The sequence below is a fragment of the Cupressus sempervirens genome, chromosome 8 (assembly GCF_028749045.1).
Source record: "Cupressus sempervirens isolate cs-2001-9-10 chromosome 8, ASM2874904v1, whole genome shotgun sequence".
Lineage (NCBI taxonomy): Eukaryota > Viridiplantae > Streptophyta > Pinopsida > Cupressales > Cupressaceae > Cupressus > Cupressus sempervirens.
Genome location: NC_143125.1, coordinates 841,283,231 through 841,311,116, shown reverse-complemented (window position 1 = coordinate 841,311,116; position 27,886 = coordinate 841,283,231). Strand labels below are relative to the sequence as shown.

The 27,886-nt window shown below is 36.7% G+C and overlaps 1 protein-coding gene across 1 annotated transcript in view; it reads left to right on the top strand.

Annotated features, from left to right (window-relative positions):
* Positions 1-27,886, top strand: part of EMB2410 (embryo defective 2410) — a 279,730-nt gene that overhangs the window by 234,745 nt on the left and 17,099 nt on the right. The window contains exon 23 of the mRNA XM_089795541.1: positions 13,195-13,464. Coding sequence (XP_089651667.1) covers positions 13,195-13,464 — 270 coding nt within the window. The remainder of the gene's footprint in view (positions 1-13,194; positions 13,465-27,886) is intronic.

Here is a 27,886-nt window from a genome sequence, read left to right as displayed (position 1 = left end):
AGGCTCTGAGAAAGACAACACATTGGTCACCCATATTTCAGCTAGTGGGAGGAGATCAAATGGGATCAAATCCATAGGGACTCAAATGGGACAAAAAGTGGTGATTGGAGCACAATAGTTTTTCTTGAATTCGTGGTGATCACCTTGGAAAGGAAACGATATGATGCATTATTAGGGAGAGGGTGGTTCGTCATGGCAAAGGAAAACTAAACTGGAAAAAAAATACATTGTCCATCAAAGTAGACAACCAGAAATACACTATTGACTTAAGGAACCAATTTGTAAGTCAGGAACTTGCATCTAATTTAGAGGCAGAGGAAGATGTTGGTAATGGAGTTGAACCAGATGAAGAAGGCATTCTACGATTAGGAGAATGTTCAAAAGTTGAAACAAGTTCCCTCAATGACTTGTTTCACTGGCAAATGAGGGACTATGAAGTGTTGCAACTAGAATGTAACATGTTGCAGATCCAAGAGATGAAATATGAGAAAGAATATCCAGGGTGTTATAAGGAGTACAAGGAGGGTATGGCCACAATTGATGACAGCTCAACAAACACATTCGACAAGGAAAGAAAAATAGAATATGGGGAGGCTAAGCTGGAGAAGATGAAGATAGGGGATGAGGACCAGCCTAAGGAGATCCTCATAGGAGATGACTAGTCTCTGGTATTGAAAGTAACGAGCTTTAGAATCTTCCTCGAATACTATAACTGTGCGTCCATCAAATACCTCTTGTACCTAGAGAAAGACTAGTACACAAGTGGCCTTATCAAATGAACAAAAACTATGTGGCCAAATCTAGGAGATCAATAAGATGCTTGATGCTAGCATAGTATTCGGAGTGCAAATCAGCAAGTGGGTGTCCCTCGTAGTTATATCCTCGGGAAAGGATGGGAATCAAATCTGGATCTGCGTAGACTTCAGATGTTTAAATGCATTAACAAAAAGGATCCCTTCCCAATTCCATTTATTGATAGTATCTACAGATTGACTATGATCTTCTTAATAGGCTCTAGAGGTCATGAGGAACAACAATTATCCCTTTAAATACTTTGATTAGCAGCGAGTGACTCAACTGCCATAAACAAGGAAAACTTTGGTACCGCAGCAAACATGATAGCTCCCATGGTGATGAAGAAATTTTCTTCTTGCAATCTGTGTCGCAATGCCCCATATGCATCTGTATGGCATCTTTGATCTGCTCCTGCGTCTCCCGTGCTTGCTCGTTTGTTTGCCAATTTTCATCTCATTTCCTGGGCCTCGATGTTTGATCGTGATCGTGTGCCCTCTTCCATCATGTGCCCTCTTTTGGATTTCTTTCTCACGACTGTTGTTCCTCCGTTGATGGATTTTCTTGTGATCTTGCATGATGGGTTTTTGGAAGCATCTCTCTATGACGAGTTTTTGGTGGTCACGCCTGACTGGTTATTGGTTTTAGTTTGGTGTTGATTGTAGTCCACCTAGATTCCCTCCTGTCTGCACTTGCTAATCTCTTCTCTTCATTTTTTGGCAATTTTGACTTGGTACTACTACTGGTGTGCATGGGATCTTACTTCACCTAGGTCTTCCGCAGTTTTTCTTTACTTCTCTAATGCTCTTCAGCTCGTCTTGCTGTATTGAGTCCTCTGCATCTCCTTCTACCTGCTTTTGTTGGCTTCTGCAGATTTTTTTTGACATTCCAGAGGGGACTCATATTTTATTGCTGCTATGACCACAAGGGAGTGTTGCCCACCACAACCTCAACTTTTGACCTACCAGAGATTATGTGATCAGGTAACGAAGCTTGAAACCGATAATACAATGCTTAAAGAATGGGTTATTGCACTCACAATCGAATTGTCAGAGATCAAAATGCCTTCAGTACTGAATACCTCGAACATCAAACGATTTTCAGAAACCTTTATATCTGAAATTGCTTGTTTAAAATCTAATGTCGAATCTGTTATTGAACAACTTGAAGGACTGGATGAAATCAAGGAACAACAAATTGAAATGGCTACAATACACTCTTCTCTGATTACTGAAATTGAATAGAAGGTGAAGTCATGGGCCTCTCTCTATACCAATGTAGATACTACTACACCCTAACTGAGCTTGAACAAGATCGTATAGCGGAAGATTGATGATGAGCATGTATGTCGTGCATGTGAACTCAACTTGTTCGAGGTCTCTCACCCACTGCTGACCCTATTGCTGTTGGACATTCTTTCCTTTCCGACCAACTTGGTTTATCTGATATCACCTTAGACAAGTGTTTGTTTGGTACTGTAGATACTCTTTTTATCAGATTTCTCTCTTTTTTTGATAGATTTCGGGTGCTTAGAGCGAAGAGAAAATTGTTCTCTCCCCTCTAAAATTTATCTTAATAAAGATCTCACAAAGGCATAGGTTACAGAGCTGAAATAGGTATGGAGAATTATGGTAGATGCTAGGCGGCCTGGAAAGTGGGCTGTTATTAAGAATATTAGAGCTGTTGTTCGTGATTCTCCTCCTATTGTGTGGGTAGAGAGGACAACGTCCAAAATCACATGACAGTTGCGGCAACAATCCGACAAGAGGAAATCCCATTCTCTTTTTGTCAACTGCTAGAATGGTAATGGCTCTTTATGGTCATTACTTGGTCTTTTATTTTTTAGGATGTGGTGGGGTCCGCTGATATTTTGGCCACTACTGAGACTCACAAGTCCCATGTGCCCACTTCCTCAATACCATGGGTAGCAGTGGCTGTCAGTTTGCAGGGATGAGGTTTGTACTTTTGGTGGGGTCCGTGGGTTAGGTGGAGTTGGTCTTTTGAGTAGAGATGATATTTTCAGGTTTAAGTCAGTGGTACACTCTGATGCCTTCTGTTAGATTCACGTGGGTCCGCATTGGGCGTTGTTGTCACTGACAGAGGGACATCTTTCTTGTGGTTTGTTATTTTCCACTGACCTCTTCTCCATATGCCATTAATGATGTTGAGGATGGTGACCCTTTTGGTGATCTTCAAGAGTGTATCTCATAGTTTACTGCCTTGGGTGATATCATTATTCTCGGGGACTTCAATGCACGAACTAGGAATCTCCAATGGTGGCTCTAATTTGATCTACACTTCTGAGATTGATCCAACCAGTATGGGACTACAACGCACCTCTGATGGTGTTTTTGGACCTCTTTCTTTTTACGGTCTTCACTTGCTCTAGCTCAGTGAGTCTTTTGGTTTATTGATTCTAAATGGGTTATCCTTCTTCTTAGGCATCAATCTCTTTACCTATTGGTCTCAGTGTGGTTGTGTGAGTGTTGTGGACTATATCATCACCTCTTCTTCCTTCATTCCCTCCATTCACCGTTTCACCATTTTTGGCCTCCCGTTCGTTGACCATGCTCTTCTTAGTATTGTTGTCTGCTTTTCTTCTTATTTGTCACCTTTTTTGCAAACCTCCGCCATCCAGTCGATCCCTATTTGCACTCCTCATTTTTGCTACTCCGAGGGTCATGGTGAGCTCTTTTCCTACCATCTTAGGGGACTTCTGACACTAGCTAGTTTTAGTAATTCGTAGGTGGGCTCTACCATGTTTGATTTACTTGCTTCTACCATTTGTGACTCCGCCCTCCTCTCCATTCCTCACTGCTTCCTTTTTTCTCTTAGGTCTAAGCGTTGGAATACATGTCCAATGAATAAATGGTTTGATTGTAAAGATCCTTGCTAAAAGACCACTAACAACTACCAATGCTGTAGTGAGGCATTTTGTCAAACACTTGGCATGCAATCTGGACTGTACTGCTGTGAATATATTCTAGGAGAATTCCGTCAAACACTTGGCATGCAAGTAATAATACTGCTGATAATAAACAACTGCGTGCAGGAATTGTTGTTGCCAAAACCACACAATAGAAAAACAGTACCAATATTATATATATGCAGTCAATATTGAGGACAATTACACTTCAGAATTTTTGGTGCAATTATTTGATACTTGAGAACTATTTCAAAGTATGCAATGCTAAGCAACGTATTGAATAGACTGATTATGATTTTTCTTGTCTCACACCATAGGACAAAACTGAATACAAATGATTGAATTCTGATGCAAAGATTATTATACCATGACTGACTTTTTAAACCCTTATGTCTGAATAAGTTCTATACAATTTTACAATCAAATGCAAACCAAACGGAACCTGATTTTTTGTGCTATGTGCTGTTGACCACGCTGATGAAATAACCACTGTGCTGCGCCCAGAAAACTGCCCCATATCAGACCCTGTACGGCCAGAAGGTACAGCCGTACTTGTGCATTTTGTACTGCCCTTAGCAAAAATTAATGCTGGGGTTTAGGCTGCTGAAAATGGCAGGAATGGAGGCGCCTAGGATGGTAGAATGACCTCCAAAAATGACAAAATCAGACTCTTAGCGGGTTGGGAGTTATGAGCAAAAATATATGCCCCTGTTGCATAACAGGGCCTGTAAAAAACGCCTCAGAAATGCCCTGATTTATATCCAAAAACTGATCCTCTTGATGTATCAATAAAGCACAAGTCTACTTGCAACAGAAACTCTCAAACCCACAATCAAATCTCTGTCCAAACTGGATATACCAATGATGATCAACATGAAATGGCTGAGTACCACTTCCAATGTGTAACCCTTCAGAAGGTCTTTCACTTCCTCAGTTATGCAATCTCTTGAGAGGTATCGTTCTCAAAGATTATGCTGAATATTTGCAGACTTTCAAGCTCCACAAATGCTCATAGAAGATGTACTTGAGTTACCAAATCCCGTGTATCCAAATGGGAGCCCAAGCCCTCTATTTATCTACTTTCCTAAGGAGTTACTAAGAACTTCTAGAAACATCCATTATAAAATCCCATTATAATGCCCTTTTTTTATAATAAATAACTTTGTAAAATAAAAGTGCAACTCAACTTAGAATTATAACATGTAGGCCTTGTATAAGAAGTGCTGATAAAATATAAATAAAATAATATCTCCAAGAGCATAATGAGCCATCTAATCACCAAATAATGCCAAAAATGACTCTCTCATCAACCCCATCTGCCTACGAGAGTCTGGAATAGGAAAATCCACGATTAACGCCATGTCGAACTAAAGAGGGGACATTACATTGATGACGATTGTAAAGCTTTTCATCGGTCTTTTCACTCTTCTTTTGAGATTCACTCCCTTGTCTTCGCCCACCTGTGTTTATTTTATCTCTGCTTTCTTTGTTACAAGAAGCGCTCTTTTGATTCTTCTTAGTGTAGATCCCTTTGCTCCACACTTATCCAGAATCGCTAGAGTTTCTGGCATCCTTGACTTCCACTCTTTGACTTCCCATACCATTTCGCTATATGACATTCTGGGTCAGCCTTCCCTTCACTCCATTCCACCTCCTTTTTGTCATCTGTTCACTTCCTCCACCATCCTTGAGGCCATTAGATCCATGAGATGCAGTAGAGCTGCGGATGAGGATGGTTTCCAGGGAGAAGTTTTCAAACTTGATGCTTCTATCCTTAGTTCACATCTTCCTTCACTCTTCAAAAGAGTGGTTTGTACTAGGTTTCTTGAGACTTGGTTGCGGCATGTGATTTATCCTATTCATAAGTCTGGGTCTGCTTCGGACCCTAGTAACTACATGACTATCATGATTAGACATACATTTGCCAAACTTTATGCCACAGCTCTAGACACCATGTTATCTGGAGAACTGAACGCGCAAGGTTACAGGGCTAAAGGACAGGTTGGTTTTCATGTTGACTATCAGACTATGGATCACATCTTCACATTGAGGGCTATTATTGAGGAGGCTAGGCATTGCTTTGAGAAAGTCTACTGTTGTTTTGTAAATTTCCGTAAGGCTTTTGATTCTGTTCCTAGGATGGCCTTATTTCAGAGACTTAGTGAGATTGGGATCTCATATATGTTATTGATTGCTATTATGAGATTGTGTGAGAAGGTGACTGGTAGACTCAAGACTCCGGAGGGTTTTTTAGATCTGATTCAGAGCACCATTGGGGTGAAGCAGGGCTGTCCTCTTTCTCCTACTTTATTCAGATTGTATATTGACAAGCTTGAGGATTTTCTTGTAAACTCCTCGCAATTTGGTGATGGGTGTTATTTGCATCAGGTTTTGATCTCTCCTTTTTGCTGATGATGTTCTCTTGGCCTCTTCTTCTGACAACTTACAGAGACTTCTTAATGATCTGGCCTCTTTTTGTGATCAGCGTTAGCTTGTGGTCAATTTGGCTAAGACTTGTGTTATGATCTTGATGCAGGCAAGAGATGAATAACTAGGGCCAAAGGCACACCTAGCTATCCAAACCACCCTGCAAGAGCTAACACAACGAAAGCAAACACGAGGAACAACGCCAAGGAAAGAGAGAACAAGGATATATTTATTGATTCATCAAATATTCAGCATACATGCCCAGCTGTAAGGCCTTCTGGGTTATGGCCAATTACAAATGTACAACTTCCAGATCTCCAAATTAGCTTTTTAAATCCACATATCTCTTTTTCTTCTGAACTCTCCCCAAAAATCTGCCCTAACCCTAAACCTAAACACCCTACTTATATCTGCCAAAATGGCTTATGGATAATTCTAGAACATAGAGAAATCACAAGTCGGCCCTCATCAAATATAATTAACTATACCAAGATTAAATGTGAGCAAAGTCGGCCTAATTGGAACTAGGCAGAATAAACTAATGTGTAGGATTACAAAGAAACCCAAGATGCTCCTGCATCAGATCTTTAACTGCTTAAAGACCTCTCATCTTCATTTCTTTTTCCAAGGACAGGAGGTTGAGATCACTTCTTCATACATGTATCTCGGAGTTAAGTTTTCGGGGCCCCGCTTCAGTCTGAGACTTGCTATTCAATCCAAAATTAGTAAGGGTATGGGATCTCTAGTCATGGTTCAGAGATAATGCTTCAGACATCATTTTCATGATGTTTTATCCAAGTTGTCCCTTTTAGACTCCTTGGTTGGATCGACCGTTCTTTATGGCTTAGTGGTTTGGGTTCCTTCTCTTCTTGCTTCGGATTGGGCTTCTATTGAGTTTGTTTAGACATTTTTACAGCACATCATTAGATGTCATAGACTCACCCCCCGCAGTATTGACCTAGCCGAGTTTGGTGCCTCATCCTTTTAGACTTGTAGCCATTTTTGACTTGATCTGGTTTCTCGATCAGCTTTGTGGTTTCATGGATTTTGATGTCTACAATCATAGATACTCTCATTTGGCATATTGTTCTTCGGTTCAGATTACGAGATCCAACACTAGCACTAGATCTCACTGTTGGTATGCCTTGGCCACCTATTTGTTGGGTTTCATCAGGATTGATATTGATTGTCTGCCTCTATACCAGTTCTCACTAGATGCTCCTGCTCATCTCCACCCTGGTTACCTCTCTGTTGGGTTCGATCGGGATTGACATTGATCCTCTCCCTCCATAGCATTTCTTGTTGGATGCTCCTACTCATCTCCTCCCCTCTCGTTAGGAGTTGAATGAGTATGTTAGACAAAATATCTACAGGCAGTACATTATCACTACTTGGTGTAATCCTCCTGGTGGATTATGCCCTAAGATTGCATTTTATGCAAAGCATCTTCTTGAGATTCAGAATGGTATTATTATGTCTTGGTTATGTCTATCGTGTTGGTGTTACTCCCTTCGATTCTCCTTGGGCTCCTTTAGAGTTGGTTCTCATCATCTTCGGGTTTGGATTGATCACCATTTGGACAGAGAGGATCGGGTTTGTAGACTGTACTTTGGCAGAGGTTGAGACTGAGACCCATTTCTTATTTCGTTGCCCTATCTACTATGAGATTAGAGGGAGATATTATTGTCTTTTCAGTGATTGTTTCTGTCTCTTTGAGTTCTTTAGCTATGATGATCAGCGGTGTTTTGCACTTTATCTTCGAGAGGCCACCCAACTTCGTGACCATACCCTTCAGTCAGCCACATCTCAGAACCGCATCTTTGACCAACTCATCATCGCCTTTTTCTCCCCCTTGTCTCATTCACATGGCGTGAAAAGGCCTCCCAACATCACTCCTTCCAGATCCGTTAGACATTGCACCAAGCTTTCCAGACAGCGGCACTCCTCCAACAGGTCTTGGGTTTTATTCTGAATCAGAGCATTTAGTTATTACTCTTCTGATTATAATCAATCAAAGTATTGTTGTATTTGGTTTTGGGCATCATCTTGCAACTTGTATTAAGCAATGGATGAGTTGTTGATTAGAGTATTTGCAGACATTCGTATTATAGGAATTGGGATTATTCAGCTTTCATTTTCATTTCATTATGTACAGCATTTGCATAAGTAGCATTCGTATTGCATTGCCAATACTAGGGAGTCATAGGAAATGTGAATTCTTGGGATTGGCTAGGTTTAGAACTGAATTTATTGCTTGAGTTAGTTCTATCTAGGGTTGGCTTGGTTTTTCTCTTTTGTTCTCAGGTTAAGAATGTACCCAGTTAGTTTAGGAATAAAACAAAATTCACTGAGTATCATTCATAAGGGAGTTGTACCTTTCAATTCAGAGGAAATCTAGCAAACTAACGATAGATTATCCAACTATTTGTATCAAATTGTTCCTCACAGATTTGGGCATTTAAGAATTAAATTGAAAAGAAGAATCTATTTACCAACAAAACCCTTAGTGAAAAAGGGATTATTTGTGAGCTACACTCAAACATCTAAAGGCTACTTGATTTACATTCCTGAACATAAATTAATTGAACAAACTAGAGATGTAATCTTTGAAGAAAATGTTACATTTAAAAGATACAAAAACTCACAAAATGGACATCAAAGATCAAGAACCTACTCAAAACATGGAAGAACATCATACTCCTGAGATTCAAAGGGAGACCCTAAACATATGGAAAACAATCAAAATGAATCAACAGACACCACTAATGAACTTAGAAGCACTGTAGTTAGTCACAAAAGATCTCTTTGGGCAAGAACGATGATTCAAGAGGCTGAAAATAATGCAGCTCCAAAAGGAACTTTTATGTAAAGTAAAAGACTACATAGATACTGCAACTATGTTGCCCCTATGAGTGAAATCATCAAGTCAGAACCCTCTAGTGTTGAGGAAGCTCTTAAACATCAAGTTTGGAAAGATGCTATGGTAGAAGAATACCAATCCATCCTTAAGAAAGATGTTTGGGACATTGTTCCTAGACTGGAATATAAATCATTGGTTTTATCTAAATGGCTCTTCAAAATCAAACATGTTGCGAATTATAGTATTGAAAAATATAAAGTAAGATTTGTTGCCGAAGGCAAGTCTCAAAAGGAAATGATTGGTTATGAAGAAACTTTTGCTCTAGTGGCTTGTTATACCTCTGTCAGAACTTTGATTTCTATTGGTGCATCAAATGGATGTGAAGACTAAAGAGCACACAATTATACCAATGCAGGAGAAAACCACAACAAACAATTGCTTTATAGATAAAGTTGTTCTTTTACAAATTGGTCTGTAGGCTCTAGCCTACTAGAGGTTACAACCTCTAATGTTTATGAGCACTGACTCACTGGAAGCTCCGACTCCCACACTTCGCAGGCTCCTACCTACTGGAAGCACCAACCCCCACTGTTGTCTTCATGAGCACCAACACACTCCTCACAAACTTCTTATTCCACCTCGATAACGTTGCTTACCTCAACGGATCATGGACAATTTAATCAATTCTTTATCCTTTTCTTTGTATTTCTCTTTTCTTAATTTGTATCTTCATACTCTTCTTTTACCGACATATATGTCTTATTTATATCTCTGCACAAATCCACTGTTGCATTTGTTTATAATTTAGTTTTATATTTACACATGTATTTTATATTTGCATTAATTCAACACCTTTAAATCTGTGTGTGTGTGTCTACATATATATATCTATCAGCTTTTATTTTTATATTAACAGAGGCCAAGAGGTCTATATATAGAAAAGAATGGAATGATGTTTCCTTAGGAAATGATCATAAAGAATAGAAACTTTCTATTCTGGCTAAGAGAAAACTAGCAGTTACTAAAGAATAGAAATATTCTATTCTAGAAATATAAAACTAAATATTAGAAACATTCTAATATTTATAGAAGATTACAATAGATAACCATTAGTTACTAAACAAAGATAATAGAAACTATCTATTATCGTAATACCCTCCCTTAATGGTTAATCTATCTAGAGCACGAAGTTGTCAAAAAGCATAAAATGCAGATTCTGTCTGCTCAAGGTGCTCTGCACTGTTCGTTGTGGGCTGCGAACTAAACTGCTTGGATAGGGCAGCTAAGGGCTTTTGACATTCAAACTTCATGTGCCCAGACTTGTGGCAATAGTTGCATTTAATGTTTTTCTTCTTGGAGCCTTTTGAAGCTGGAGCAGAGGACCTCTGCTGAGAAGACTTCTGTGAACTAGAACCACCATATCGCTGTCATGATATTGTAAGATGGTTAGCATCCGTTGTTTCCATGTACCATAATTGCAATTGTTGAACTACTGATTTCCTGAGCTAAATATTAGTTAGAGATGCCATAACACGTTTTTTAGTGAAAAAGTGTGAAAATATGTGAAGACAAATTCTTTGAGGCAAAAAACATAAGACCCAAAAAATTTCAAGGGTGACCCAGAAAGAGAGCTTGAAAAACCTAAAAAGAATATATTGTCGATTTTTGGATTGGTTGACTCGAAGATCGAGGCACCCAGAAAAAAATAGACGACAACCTAGTTGAGATCTTAAAAAACCTACCAAAATTCTATAGTTTTTCTTATCTAGTATAGAAAATTAGGGTTTTGAACAAAAACGGCCCTGCTACAAGAAAAGACAAAATGGTAGAAATGTGCAGAAAAAATAGACGGACCTGGACAGAAATGGGTTGCAGAACCGAACTAGAAGTCAGCGGATTCAAATCACTCAGAATGGAAACCCTAGTCGAATTATAGAGAGAGTTGGAAGAAAATATGCATTTAAATAATTTTGAAAGTAAAAGGCAAATAATTTCAACCAAGAAATTATAATTATTTTAGGAAAAATTTGGAGTATTGGCTCTGATACCATATTATGAAGTAATTGAAAAATATTTGCTTGTTATTAAGAGAGACCAAGAGGTCTATATATACAAAAGAATGGAACGATGTTTCCTTAGGAAATGATCATGAAGAATAGAAACTTTCTATTCTAGCTAAGAGAAAACTAACAGTTACTAAAGAATAGAAACATTCTATTCTATAAATAGAAAACTAAATATTAGAAACATTCTAATATTTACAGAAGATTACAATAGATAACCATTAGAGACTAAACAAAGAAAATAGAAACTATCTATTATCGTAATAATATTAAGTGCAATGGTAAACTCAGAAATAAATTCACCTTTCATGCAAAGCATGGGTTTTGGTTCAGCCTTCAATAATTCCAAGAGTTTCTGTCCTTGAAAAAAACCGATTACTAATTTCCAGCAACATTGGAGAAATAACATTAAATATATGCTCAAATCTTAAGTGAAAGGATGGCCTTGCTTATATAGCTTTTTAGTTGGTGAATGCTTGTACTTTTAGCAATTTGGGATAAAACATTCTTTACTTTTTATTCCTCCTTATGAAGCAGCTTCTCGAACAAGCTGAAATTACTTAGGTGACTTTATATTATAAATTTATTATTGTCGTGCTTCATAATTCAATTAATGATATGCACTCAATAATTAATTAATTTTAATGTTTAACTTTAAATTTGAATAATAATTATAATATTATAACTCCATCATTAATCATTGCAAATCAATTCCCACTGCATTCACTGCTAACCAGAGTGCCCTATTAAAAATAGTAAGGGTCCATCTCTATCAACCCTTGATTTACTATGAGTAATAAATCCTAGAATGCCTGATCAAATAGAGGGGACAAAGATCATCATTGCACCCGAGGCCGGTCAAGGTGCCTTGCCAAATATAGAAGTGCTGGATAAATGACTTACCATAAATAGTGAGTTTACCAAACTGAACCAAATGAAGAGCAGTACTGAATGCTTCTGTACTTCATATGGGAAAAAGCCTCCTGTTCTGCCAACTGGGATCCCTCTAACCTTCTGACTGAGTAGTCTAATCCAAACGAATTCTGATGCTGACAAAAATGGGGACATTACTTTTATTACCAATCTCATTGACGTAAGGTTGCAGATTTATATGTAGTATTTTTTCTTATATAATTTGCTTAATCTTATGTGAATCCTTTGTTTGGACCAATTCAATCCTTGTGTTGGATTCACACTCTTTGGTCTCTGCTTTTAGGTAGAAAGAGAGCATTTAGTAGTTTGTATGCATAGTTTTCTTGAAGTAAGTAGGACAGTTTCTCATCTTGAGCGAAAGTCTTGTTAAGCTTTGTGCCCTTGCTCAAGAACTATAAGTTAGCCAGCTAGTTACTTTTTGCAATGCATCTTCAAAGCTTCCTGAATCAAATTGTACATCAGTAAAATAAAATAGAGGTCCTATCCTTGTGTTCTAAATTTTTGTTTTGTTTTCTGTTACGAAGAACTTCCCTTTGCAATTAGAAGCGAGATTTATCTTTGCAAGGTGTTCCTTTTTTATGTTTCAGTAAAAGGTGCATATCATAGCACAAACAAATAGAGCATAATGGATTTAATGCTTTAGTTGAAAAGTTTTGTCTTCAAAGAAATACTCTGGAGATGTAGCTGAAAGCATTGGCACTTTAGAATAGAGAATGAAGCACTTTAGAATAGAGAATGAAGCACGTCCCTTTGCAAATAGAAACTAACAGTATTCAAGACATGAGTTTACAATAGATGAACTAAATTTTACAACAGACACTGGACATAAATCTTTATTCTAAAGCAATATGGATTGATTTTTCATCATTGGTTTCAGTATAATGCAAATAATGATTGAAGTTTAGCATATTTTTGTGGAGTAATTGCAAACGACTTAAAAACAACATTTAATAACAGAGCCCAGATTTTATTCTGTTGGATTACTGTATGTGCTGGAAATTGGAATTAATAACTTTTTTCCTTGCTTATTTGTATGGTGGCTTGATTAGAAGTTACAAAAGGAGGCTGAGAAAACAGTTTCTCTTAGAAGTTGGAATTGTGTGTTTTGTTCTCCAACGATCTCTGTGACCTTATTTCCCTCTGCAAATAGTTTATCAGATACTTATTCTAACGATGGAGAGGTCCTAATGCAGGCTGCTCGAGTCTTTGAAAGTCAGTTAGCAGAGTCTTTGTTGGAAGGTGATGGCCAACTTGCCTTCCAGAAGTTGGCAGCAGCTACTCTTGAAAATTTGATGCCCAGAATAGAAGTTAGCAGAGAGTTTGGGCAAGCACGGTGGAGACTTGTATCTGCTCCACAGATTCCAAATCTACTTTCTCTTGATCCTACGGTGGATTTATTCAAATCGCTTGCCAATCTTTCCATTGGTGCTGAAGTGGAAGTGCAACTAGGAAAACACTTGCAGGTAATTATTTACATTCTATCTTGGAATTTTTAGATTTGATCTTCAATTTATACTCTGTAGTTTTCCCATTTTCTCTAACATTAAGGTCTTTGGCATTATACAAAAACTATAAATGATGCCTAACTCACAATGTAGCATTGTATTAGTTTATATAGAAGTAGATAGAACCTATATTACAAGCTTTGTCTTCGGCATTGTCTAAAAGTTCTAATTGACCCTTAATTCACAATGGAGCACTATATTAGTTTATATAGAAGTAAATAGAACCTAAGTCAGAAGGTTCGTATAAAATTTGAATGAAATTCGACTTGGACAAAAGTTTGGAAAAAATTTCATCATTAATTTCGTTTAAAAAAATACAAAATATTCATCTTTAACATATGAAATATTTATCTTTAAAATAAAAACATTATATTAACTTTAAATATTAATAAATTAATTTTAGAACTCATTTATATTATAATATTTGAAAACTTAAATAAAATATTATTAATACATAAAAAATTAATGTATTAAATTTATATTTAATATAAATATATCATAGTTTAGATATTCAGAATATTGAACTTTTATATTATTAACAAAACACAAATCAAATCTAACAAAACACAAATTTAATGATTGAAAACATAATTTAAAAGATCAAAATTTATTTATTTTTGAATAAGAAATATACTATAAGTTAAATATTTAAATTTTTAATTTTAATAAAGACAAATTAAACATCAAATCTAAATGATTTAATTAACAGATAGTGAATATTATTTTACAATAACAACAATTTTAGCAGCAAAAAAATGTTAAATTTAGAACACAAATAAAAATGTTTTAACCTGAAAACTAAATCTAGTATTTAATATTAAAAGTCCAGCCGAGTGTTCTATGTTCCGAAAGCATAAATTTTGCGCACTACAGGAATCAGCCTGTCGAGCTATTTGTGTTTCTTAGTGTTTTTACTGTCTCAGTGTTACGCTATTCAGCATTGAGAAGGGCTTAGAAAAACTTTGTTCTGGTTGGTTGTGGATTCATTCATGCAGACCGCTTAAGCAGTTACAAAACATTCACGTATGAACTCATTTGCACTACTCAAAGCCCTAGTAAATTTTTTTAAATATATTTTAATTAAAAAAAATGCGCCCTTTACCTGTGAATATGCAGCGAATCTTAATGATCTTTTTGGCAGGGTTTTGAAGTTCGCCGAATTCGAACTTTATGGCTGAAATTTGGCAAACCCTGTGACTTGGGATAGAACCTATGTCACAAGGTTTGTTTGTGTTTATCTTGAAGTTTATGTAATGACCCTGCTCAAATCTGACCTTAAAATGCTGATTGAAGGCTCGAAGAATTTTGTCAAACACTTCACATACAAGGGTCATATGACTGATATAACATTTCAGTTTGTTTTAATGAGTCTTTTCTTTTATTAGCATCAATGAGAATGTTTACAAATGACTCCAAATTGACTAAACAATGACCTAACATGAATGTGTAACTAATTTTGGCAATATTCAATGCATATATATGCTCTAAGCATGAGAAATAAACACCTACAGCCAACTGGCATTTTTGTTAGTGTAGTTTTTTATTTTTTCTATTTTGCTAGGTTTTCCCTACACTTTTAATAATCTCGCTTAGGTTAATAAAGCATGTCTTATTAGGTGAATGGTTGTGAGGTGTCACCTTCCTACATGTGAGCATCCATTAGCTATCTTGGGAAGATAGTTTGCTATCTTTAGTCCGATAGATGGTTGCTCCTCATTGGTTGGTGTTGCCACCTCCTCCCTCTTCCTAGCCTATATAAGCATGCTACCTGGCTTGTATTTGCATCTCTTGTTTTTGCACCCTCTTAATGCTATTTTGCTTCCAGCATTTGCATTACTCTCTTGAAGGCTAACTCTATGATGCTATTTTGATTTTGTATCATTTGCATTCATAGTTTAGATATTTACTCTTTGCACTAGTTTTTTGGGTTATTAATCTTTTCAGATTCTAACAATTTTTACAAACAGTTGGTATGCAAACTAACTAGCTGATAATAAATGATATTGAATTGCTCAAATGACACTAGCAACTATTATCTCCTTAATTGCAATGAAATTTCTAATACGATGCTATTGAAATATGGCCAAGACTCTTGGCATTTACATAGATTACAAAATATGATAATCAAACCCTAGGTTGGCAATATAGATAATCTAAAAATTACAATACTCTTTCACTTGCAAAAATTCCAGCCTTCCTTTGATATCAATAATGGCAAACAAAGACAAGTACAATGTAAAATAGTAAAGTGCTGAAGCTGAAAACATACATTTCTCAAAAAATATGCCAAATGCCAAATGAGAAGTGAAGAACCTGATTGTGGATGGTAGTAATAATTTTTACCAATGTTGAAGATGCCAATACCCAAGCCAAAGTCACTCTAAATGATAGAAATCTGATGCAAAAATACCCAAAATGATATGCAGAGTAATGAGGAAGATATGAACAAAAATATGGTTCAAAAGCCCTATCTTGAAATTCTGAAAATTGGATCACACTTGTAGCAAAAACGAACCAGCAGCTACAAATCTTTCCTCCACCACAATTAAGCCTTCTAAAGATGTCCTGCAATCAATCCATGACTGAAAATGAATAGTCCTCACAAAATGCCCTCCTATAATTTCGGTCTGCTGAAAGAAGCCTCCTAAAATTTCGGATCTGCTAAAAATGGCTTCCTATAATTCTGGACCTGCTAAAAACGACCTCCTATAATTTCGGCCCTACTAAAAATGCCTCCTAAAATGCTGAAATGCTGTAAATGGCCTTAGGCCCGATGATGCTCTAGCTGAAGTGACTGTAGTATCACCTCCAAATGTGCAACCCTTCAAAGGATATTTCACCTCCTCAGTTATGCAAAATCCAAGGGAGACTCCGTTCCCAAAGACCTAGTGACTATCTGAAACCACTTGGCTCCATAATAGACTATGTGACTGAATCACAATCTGATGTCAAGGGAGAAAATACAAATTGGATGATCAAATGCAAGACCCATAGGGTCTATTTATTTACTTTTCACTAGCTTCCTCTAGAAGTCACTTAAACATTCTAGAAGCATCCAAATATTCTTATGAAATAAAGTGCACTTTTATAAAATATTACTTGATAATAAAAAGTGCATCTCAATGTAATGTCCCCGTTTTGGTTGGCATCGTTTTGTGTGCCAAATCAGTCTATCACGGACTCTCGTAGATTAGTGGTTCTGATGAGAGGGTCATTCTGGCATTTATTTGAGGATTGGATGGCTTATTATGCTCTTGGAGATATTATTTTATCATTACTTTTTTATATGCGGCCTACATGTTATAATTTTAAGTTGAGTTGCACTTTTTATTTTATAAAGTTATTTAATTATAAAAGTGCATTATAATGAGTTTTTATAATGGATGCTTCTAGAAGTTCTTAGTAACTTCTTAGAAAAGTGAATAAATAGAGGGCTTGGCCTCTCATTTGCATGGACGGGATTTGGTAACTCAACTACATCTTCTATGAGCATTTGTGGAGTTTGATAGTCTGCAAATATTCAGCATAATCCTTGAGAACGATACCTCTCAAGAGATTGCATAACTGAGGAAGTGAAAAACCTTCTGAAGGGTTGCACATTAGAAGTGGTACTCAGCCATTTCATGTTGATCTTTATTGGTATATTCAGTTTGGACAGAGATTTGATTGAGGGTTTGATTTTTTAAAAAGCTGATCCAAAAAAGCAGGTCGAAAAAGCAGTTTGAAAAAAGCAGTCCGAAAAAATAGAACAGAGAAGGCAAGCCAAAAAAGCAGTCCGAAAAAAGCAGTTCGAAAAAGCAAAGCAGAAGGGGCTGCATTGAAGAAAATTATTACAGCCATCTACAACTAGGTTCCTTTGTTAGTAATGCTTTTTAGGTGTATAAGTTTCAGCTGTAGGTGTGCATTATACCAACATTATCATTTTTTGTAATCCATGTAAATGGCAAAAGTCTTGGCCATATTTCATGAGCATTGTATTAGAAATTTCATTGCAATTAAGAAGATAATAGTTGCTGGTGTCATTTAAGCAAATTCAATATCATTATTTATCAGCTAGTTAGGTTGCATACCAATTGTTTGTAAAAATGCCAGTTGGCTATAGGTGTTCATTTCTCATGCTTATATCATATATATGCATTGAATATTGTCAAAATTAGTTGCACACTCATGTTAGGTCATTGTGTAATCCATTTTGAGTCTTCTAGCACAAGATTCTCATTGATGCAAATTGAAGAAAGAGTCATTTAAAGCAAGCTGAAATACTATATCAGTCATATGTCCCTTGCATGTGAATTGTTTGATGAAATTCCTTGAGCTTTTATCAGCATTTTTGAGAGCAGATTTGAGGAGGGTCATTACACTCAACATCAAATTATAAAACTGGGCTCGAATAAAGTAACTTTACTTTATAACAAACGTAGGCCCACATCACTAATCAGCTGTAAGGACAAAATACTGCCAAATAGTCGTTGGTTGACTCTCTCCACATCACCACCAGTTTACGAGAGCCTGTTATAGATTGTTCCGGCACGCTAAATGATGTCAGCCAAAATGGGGACATGACAGTCCGCTCTTCCTGAAATTGCTTGTCCCCAAGTAATGATTGAACAATAAACCAATCAACCCACCTGGATCCCAAATATAGTCATGTACTATACTGCTGTCAATCAACGCAGGGTCTTGCAATATCCTCTGCAATATAACCAAGAAGAATCCATGAATGAAGCATGAATCACTGCTCAACTGAACTTTAGATTCACTACTCCCATAGTCAGGAACCCACGAGACACAAACTCCCAAAATATCAAACCCCAACTAGAGTAGACATCCCAAATTGCCAACATATTAAATACCATCGACACATCCTACTGGCCTATGCGGGATGTACAATTCAACTCTGTCAGAATGGTGGACACTCCCGAAAAAAATTGTACCAAGTACAAAGAATCCACACATTGTACACCTACTGCAATCAACACAACTCTGCAAATCATCGGCCACTGTCTCATAACCATAACTCCCATGCACCGTTGATGGTGAGTAGACATCACAAGATAAACAACAAGAAATAGAACCCAAACTAAGTCTGCCTGCCGTCAACTCCTCAACACATGGATCAAATGCAAATTGATGAACATACCCGACAGCTAAGTCACAAGGTTCGAGTTCGAGTTCGAGTTTGACAACTATGAAGTTCGAATGAAGTTCGACAAGTTAAAAAAAACGAAAAAAATTCGACATAAAATTCGCCTTATAGAACTTTACAATATATATATATATATATATATAAACTATTTATTATTATTATATATTTATGAGTTTCATGCAAAGAATAATTACATGTTTATGGGTTTATTTATTATTATTTAATATTATAATATATTTATTATTAATATAATAATATATTTATGAATTTATTTATTAGTATTTTTATATGTCTAATTTATTTATTATTATAATGTTATTTATTATTAAAATTTCTGTTTGCTTAAAAAATAATAAAAATAATCTTATTATAAACTCTATTATTACATGAATCACCAACTCAGCCCCTTATAATATAGTTTATACAAATCATAAAATAAAATAAAAATAAGTATAACCTTATCATTAACTATTAAAATAATATAAACTATATTTATTCTTATACTTTTGTTTACAAATCATATTTTGTTATTATAATAGTAATATTGTTATCAATTATTACAAACCTAAACGGATAGATGAAAAATGGAGTTCCGAAGACCTCAACCCCGCTAGAGCCAACGCAAACCCATTGTCGACCACGCTGGACGCAGACGCAACCCCACTGTCAACCATGCTCGATGCAGCAAAACGGAGACGCAGGCACAGTCGGAAATGTAGAACAATCGTTTTGTAGTAGCCACGGTAGCAGACACAATCGTTTTTGTCCAACCAAGCTTCAAATAGTTGCACTTTTAGCAGACGAATGACATGGTTTCACAAATTTTTTCTAGAAAACCCTACAAAGCAATTCCGTACGAATTAATGACGAACATGAACGAATTTTTAATATTGTTTATGGGTTCGCCGAATTCCGAATCTGAAGCTGAAAATTCGGCGAACCCTGTGACTTAGCCCGACAGTATAATGCTGATCAAAAGAACTAGTCTCAGTCGACAGCTCGCCATGCATAGGTGATACAACCCACTACAACTGATCACTAGCTAAGTGAAGATATGACATAGCCAAAGGAGTAGAATTAGTAACAACCGCTAAAGCATCACTCCCAAACTCCTGCTCAAAGTCATGTACTATCAAACTGTCAACCGTAGAACCTATCGCCATGTCATGCCCATCACAACTCTTATCCCGTGGCATCAAATCGTCCCATAACTGATGACAAGCACTAGGAACCAAAGTACATCTCCATATCATCATCTCATCAACATGGTCATCAAAGGTAAATTGATGAGCATACCTCACAGTGTAATGCCGATAGAATGCGCCAATCTCAGTCACTGGCTCAGACTGCAATCCACATGAAACTAACGACAACTGATCACTAACCAAGTTGGAACTGACTACTACCTCCAAAGACATCACCAAGGGAGTAGTATCACTAGTAGGAACCATGCCAACTACCGGCTCACCAACATCACACATGATCTATGACACATCCCTAGTCTCCGTGCCATTAGTAGTAGAGGCCATCACCATGTCAGGTATAACACAACAATCTACTGCAGCACCCAACTCAATTGAACTTGACTCTAGTGGAAACGAACCCGATATGCCAATGCCAGTATTAAGGATGGATGCATCCCCATTTCCACTGTCTCTGACAATCTCGACCATGGACATCCTCAAATCACCAGACCCCACAGCCTGTGACAGTACAGAATTTGGTAAAGACTGCAATTGCTCTAACTCCATGGTCACCTCAGCCAAATGAAACTGTGACTCCTCAAAAGCCAATTGTGTACTCTCAAGAATCTCATAAGTCACCTCGAGCTGCTAAGTAAGCTCACTCACCTCATCTTCCTTGGCCAATAATGCATTGTATGTTGTACTCCCCCACTCCATAAGATAATCTCTGTCGGCTACCAACTACATATAATTCTGTCTCAGAACCCGGATAACCTCCCATAAAGAGTGGATCTCTGTTAAGGAAAGATAACTGCCTCCTTGCTCATCACAAGTAGGAGAACCCCATACATAAACTGCTAACAACTGACGAGCAGCATCGAAATACTGGCAAGCGATAGCAATGTCTTGCTCACTAAGTCTCAGCTGACTAGACACATGATGGCGCTGGCTAGACTGTCTCCTACAAACCTCCTCTGACACACTGTCCAAAGGAGTATCCTCAAAGTTACTGGTCTCTAGAGTATTACCATCCACATCCTGTGAATCAACTCCAAAACTCATATCAACACACGGAGTATCAAAAATTGTAGCATCACTGCCCAATTCCTCTGTACCCAAAGAAACTGCCAAGGAAACCAAGTCCTCAAAACTGCCCACAGCATCCTCCTGGATGTCATTAATGCCAATATGATTTCGGGACTCATCTGTAAACACTGCCAAATATTAAAGATCATCAACACATTCCAGCAATAATGGTCGACTGAATATATGAACAAAACCCAACACTGGTGTATAAAAACTAATACCAACATCGGACAAGGTGCTGGCACAAGAAAGGACAACACCGTGCAATCTGCTAATCAAATCCATGATAGCACCCAAACAATCACTTCTACCAAAAAGTGATAAAGATCTCCAGTGAGTTGAATTCCAAATGCCAATATAACAATCTTGAGTCCATATCCGTAAACTAGAATCAGCTGGTAACTCAAGCAAACTTCTCACCTCAGTAATATGACTAATACCAACTAACTCCATATACCTGTCTGACACTGTCCCTGTATCTTGGACGTGAATGCAAGATGAACTCACAACATTATCAACGACCACATATGATCTACTTGCCGCAGGAAGCTGAGTATCAAGTGTGCAAGATGGTACTGAACTCAACTCCACGCCATGCTCATTCCCATGTCTTTCCAAGTCCTGTAATGCCAATAGAGTATTCACTAAGGAAGCTCGAGTGTCCTCAAGCTCGCGAGAAAGCCTGTCAACTTCCTTCTCCTTCCTCCTCAAGGCATCTAAATAGTCACCGACAAGGCTAAGAAAATGGTCACGATCTGATAGAAGATGTAAATAACTCAACTTCATCATTCCTATTCCTTCCCTAATTGCCTATAAGTCAACACAAGAAGACTTTGCTTGAACTCGCTTATGTTTGCCCTGTAACTGAATCCTCCAGATGTGATCCTCTATCATATCCCGCATCCTGTCATGATGAGATAATGAAGTCACAATACTATCTTTGCTCACCTTCAGCTGGCTGGACAAATCATGCAAAGTACTACCAGCCTCAACCTCATGTGACGAAGCATCCAAATGTGCTTGGTACTCCCTCTCAGCAAAGTCGTGAATACTCAAATGTCTGTTCATCTCTACCAGGTATCTCACCATTGTGCACAACAACATCCCCAAAATCATCATCTGAACCCTCCACGCTGTAGTCACTTCCTGTCGTAACTAAACCATCCCGAGTACCTGTGACATCACCCTCTAGCGACCTATATACAACTGTCTCAACTTGAGTATCAAGTTGACCGTTACGATCAATCTGCGTAATATCCTTTACCATCGCCTCCTGTGGCGGAGTAGAATCTGAGATCTCTGCCTGGCTGTAAGCTAGTTTCTCGAATTCCTCATGCAAGTTCCTGGTAATTGTGTCATCTTCCCTATGAGAAGATCTGCCAAATAGAAATCCAGTCAACTTATCCACCTTAGCTGGGTCGGACAGCATGTCATTCATTATACGGTGGTGCTTAACCAACTGTTTCGACATGTCATGGCTTATTTTCCTAAGTTCATCTCGAATGTCTAAATAACCATCATTTCTACTGTTTTGACTTTGGATCTTCCTACTTTGTCTATCAACTGTCCACGTGTCCTCTGAGACTCTACTATACCTGTCCATTCTGGATAAAGTAGAGTGCTGATCACTCATACAAGACGGCTCTTACCCAACAGGATGGCAAGAAAACTGCTCTGATACCACTATAATGACCCTGCTCAAATCTAACCTTAAAATGATGATTGAAGGCTTGAAGAATTTCATCAAACACTTCACATACAAGGGTCATATGACTGATATAACATTTCAGTTTGCTTTAATGACTCTTTTCTTCTATTAGCATCAATAAGAATGTTTACAAATGACTCTAAATTGACTAAACAATGACCTAACATGAATGTGTAATTAATTTTGGCAATATTCAATGCATATATATGATCTAAGCATGAGAAATGGACACTTACAACCAATTGACATTTTTACAAACAGTTGGTATGCAAACTAACTAGCTGATAATAAATGATATTGAATTGCTCAAATGACACCGGCAACTATTATCTCTTTAATTGCAATGAAATTTCTAACGCGATGCTTATGAAATATGGCCAAGACTCTTGGCATTTACATGGATTACAAAATATGATAATCAAACCCTAGGTTGGCAATATAGATAATCTAAAAATTACAATACTCTTTCACTTGCAAAATCCTAGCCTTCCTTTGATACCAATAATGGCAATCAAAGACAAGTACAATGTAAAATAGTAAAGTGTTGAAGTTGAGAACATACATTTCTTAGAAAATATGGCAAATGCCAAATGAGAAGTGAAGAACCTGATTGTAGATGGTTGTAATAATTTTTACTAATGCTAAAGATGCCAATACCCAAGCCAAAGTCACCCCAAATGATAGAAATCCGATGCAAAAATACCCAAAATGATATGCTGAGTAATGAGGAAGATATGAACAAAAATGTGGTTCCAAAGCCCTATACTGAAATTCTGAAAATTGGATTAGACTTGTAGCAAAAACGAACCAGCAGCTATAAATTTTTTCTTCACCACAATTAAGCCTTCTAAAGATGTCCTGCAATCAATCCATGACTGAAAATGAATAGTCCTCACAAAATGCCCTCTTATAATTTCGGATCTTTAGAAAATGGCTTCCTATAATTTCGGACCTGCTAAAAACGGCCTCCTATAATGTCAGCCCTGCTAAAAATGCCTCCTGAAATGCTGAAATGCTGTAAATGGCCTTAGGCCCAATGATTCCCTAGCTGAAGTGTCTGTAGTATCACCTCCAAATGAACCGCTCAAAGGATATTTCACCTCCTCAGTTATGAAAAATCCAAGGGAGACTCCGTTCCCAAAAACCTAGTGACTATCTGAAACCACTTGGCTCCATAATAGACTATGTGACTGAATCACAATCTGATGCCAAGGGAGAAAATACAAATTGGATGATCAAATGCAAGACCCATAGGGTCTATTTATTCACTTTTCAGTAGCTTCCTTTAGAAGTGACTTAAACATTCTAGAAGCATCCAAATATTCTTATGAAATAAAGTGCACTTTTATAAAATATTACTTTATAATAAAAAGTGCATCTCAACATCAAATTATAAAATTGGGCCCGAATAAAGTAACTTTACTTTATAACAAACGTAGGCCCACATCACTAATCAACTGTAAGGACAAAATACTGCCAAATAGTCACCGGTCGACTCTTTCCACATCACCACCACTCTACGAGAGCCTGTGATAGACTGATCCGGCACGCTAAACGATGTTAGCCAAAATGGGGACATGACAGTTTAGTGGTAAACTATTAGAAGGGAATCTTGGAATTGTTATAGTTGATCTTCAATAAAAAAAAGTTATATTTTTCTTATTTTGTCATTGCATTTAATCTTCAATCTAAAAATATATATTTATCATTTATCTAACACTGAGGTCTTTGACACTGTCCTAAAATTACAAATTGACACTAAACTTCCAATGGAGCATTATATTAGTTTATATAGAAGCAGGTAGAACCTGTTTCTCAAGGTTGTTTGTTCTAGTGGGGAAAATGTGAGAGATTTTGAAGTTTGGGGAAAAAATCATCATTAAATTTGAAGAATATAAATCCTCAATTTTAAGTTTGTGCAAATATTTTCACATCAAATTAAAATTAAAAATTATTAAAAATTAACTAATTTAAAATTGCAGAAAGTTATATAAATTTAAAAATATTATAGTTAAAATCTTCATTAAATATATTAGATAGTAATAATAGTAAACATATGTTGTCTGAACAATAATTTGTAATTTAAAAGCATATTTGAACTTGTCTCCTATTGAGGCAAGTAGCTTTGGTTTAGAAAATTGCATTGATCTCATGAGACCATACTCATGTATATACACGTCAATATGCAAAATATCGATATGTATATGTACATGAATACCGTCTAAATATTTTAATGAAGATCACATCATTCAAAACTGCCGATGCATGTTATTATTGAAGTAATATCTCAGATCTGAATTTTGGAAACAATCGTATTTATACTGATTGTTATCAATTGCAAATAGACTTCGTTAAAGTCTTAAATGGAATCAATTCTTGTTATGACTAATCATCGGGTGTGACCATTCCACCAATTAGGCACATCGGTGAATGGACATGTCTCCAAATGGAGACATGCCCATTCACCTATGTACCCGTCCACATCATATATAATGTATATGCCACCCGATATTGCAACATAATAATTGATTAATGTGTGCAAATCGGAGGCATCTTAGACGTCAATCTTGAATAATATTTATCATCATTTTGCATTGAATTTTGATATATACTGTACAACACTTGTATACTTCATTGTCATTGACTGTACCTACAAGAAATAGACAATTCAATAGTGAAAAGGAAATCTGTAAGTAAACTTTACATGCTATTAGAGCTTGGCTAAGGAAAGATCACACTAAGTTTATTGAATCAGATTTTTACTTTGAGACAAACAATTCTTTCTCCCTCCAAAATGACAAACACGATGAGATTCAAAGATCACCTTGGAAGTGTTGATAACTTTGAATCCTGGAAACTACGAGTAATGATGTTGTTAAAAGAAAACAAACTAGAATCACTTATAAAGAAGGAAAAGGAGAAACCTAAAGATGATCTTGAAAAATCAAAATTGATTGAGAAAAGTTGAAAGGCAATGAAGACAATTGTTGATACTGTTTGAGACCACATAGTACCTATTGTGACAAAACATACCATAGCTTATCATATGTTTTGAGCTCTTGAAAATGCATTTATAATCAATGATACTGGCAGAAAACTTGCTCTTTAAAGTCAGATGAATAGTATAAGCATGAATAAAGGAGAAACTATAAAAGCTTTCTTTATGAGAATCACAGACTTAAGAGATCAGTTATCTGCACATGGTTATGAGATTGAAAATCAAGAGTTATCCTTAATAGCATTAGGAGGAATTCCAAACTTATAGGAATCCTTTGTACAAGGCATAAGTGCTAGGTCTAAAATCCTTAAAATGGATCATTTAAGATCAGATTGTCTTCAAGAAGAAATGAGATTAATGATTAAGGGAAAACACAAAACCCTAGATGAAGATGTTCAAGTTCTAAATACAAATGCTCATAAGAAAGGAAAGAAAAAAAACAACAAAAGGAAAAGAAATTTTCATGGAAAAGGATAATCCAAACAAAAGAAAGATTTGTCCAAAATCCAATGCTTCAGATGTGATCTATACGAACATTATGCAATAAATTATCCCAATAGATCTAAACCTCAAGCATCTTTTGCAAAATCTGAGAAGTCAAATGAAGGAAATGAACATGAGAAATATGCTTTTTATTCTGCATTATCCAGCCAAATATCAACTAAAAGGAATACATGGATAGTTGACATCGGGTCTTTCAGACACATCACTGGATATTAGGATAACCTAGAAAGCATGGAAACAGAAATAGATGAAGTTATATTGGTGATGACTTTGCACACTCAGTAAAAGGAATTAGGACCTGTACCATAAAATTGAAATCTTGAAATTTTATTCAACTTTCTGGTTTTCTCTATGTGCCAAGTATTAAGAGGAATTTAATATCTATATCCGCTCTTGAAGATGATGGTTATAAAATTGCTTTCATGGAAGGGAAAGTACTAGCATGGCCTAAAAATTAAATCATTAAAAGGGCTCTAACAGTAGGAGTACGACAAGGGCTCCTATATGAGCTATGTGCTAAGAGAAATCTTGCACTTGTACACGAGACATCTGATCCAAATTAAATTTGGCACTGAAGACTAGGTCATATTAATTTCCATGCCCTAACATCAATGGAGAAGATAGTAACTGGAATGCCCAAGTTAAAACATATTCACATTGAATAATGTAAAGGTTGTGCCAAAGGGAAAAACACTAAAAAGCCATTTCCCCATAGTTTGAGCAAAACTAAAGAAGTGTTGGAACTAGTACATTCTGATCTATGTGGGCCCATGTCTATACCATCTATAGGAGGATACTTGTACTATTTGATATTTGTTGATGATTTCTCAAGGAAGACATGGATATACTTCCTTAAATGCAAAGAATCTAAAGAAATTCTCTCTAAATTTAAAAAATTCAAAACTATCATTGATAACTCCTCCGGTAAGAACATTAAAATTCTAAGAATAGATAATGGGAAGGAGTATATTTCTGAAATATTTAAAGAGTTCTGCAAACTAACTGAGATTAAGAGGGAGTTCATAGTCCTTTACAATTCTCAACAAAATGGGGTTGTTGAAAGAAAGAACAAAACTATTGTAGAAGCTGCCCGGGCCATGATTTTTGATCAAACTTGAATATCTGTAATGTTCCGATGTCCTCTGACCCTTAGTAATAGAAGCATATGCTTGAAGAATGTTCGAATCCAATTTACCACATGCCACAGGGAAGGTCGTACGATAGCTAGGAGTCCATAAGGTATGTGGAAATGACCAAACTGGTCGTACGTTAGAGGTAATTGGGCTATATGACAGGCATAAGGGATGTATGACGGCAATGAGGGTCCGTATAGTGACTATGAGGGTCATACAATTAGGTAAAGATAGTCTATGTATGGCACACAAACATGCCTGTTGTTGTATGATGTGCAAGGAGGTTGTACGATTGGACTAGGAGGTCGTACGATGGTGTATGAAAGCTGTACGGTTGAACTGGGAGGCCGTACAGTAGACAGAGACCAAGCCGTGCAATGAAGGATGGATAATATGTATGGACGGAGGGTTGAGGGGCCGTGCAGTCAAGGAGTGATTAGTTGGAAAATGACAAGAGGTCACATGGTTAGGTGCCCAAGCCCAATACGGGATACAATCTTGTTCATACACAAAACACAATAGATCTTGATAAAATTCACACAAAAATAGAAACTTGAATGTGAATAATAATTGCCAAAAGATGGTGCTCTGATTTGCTAGATTTGAGCGAAGTATTACAGG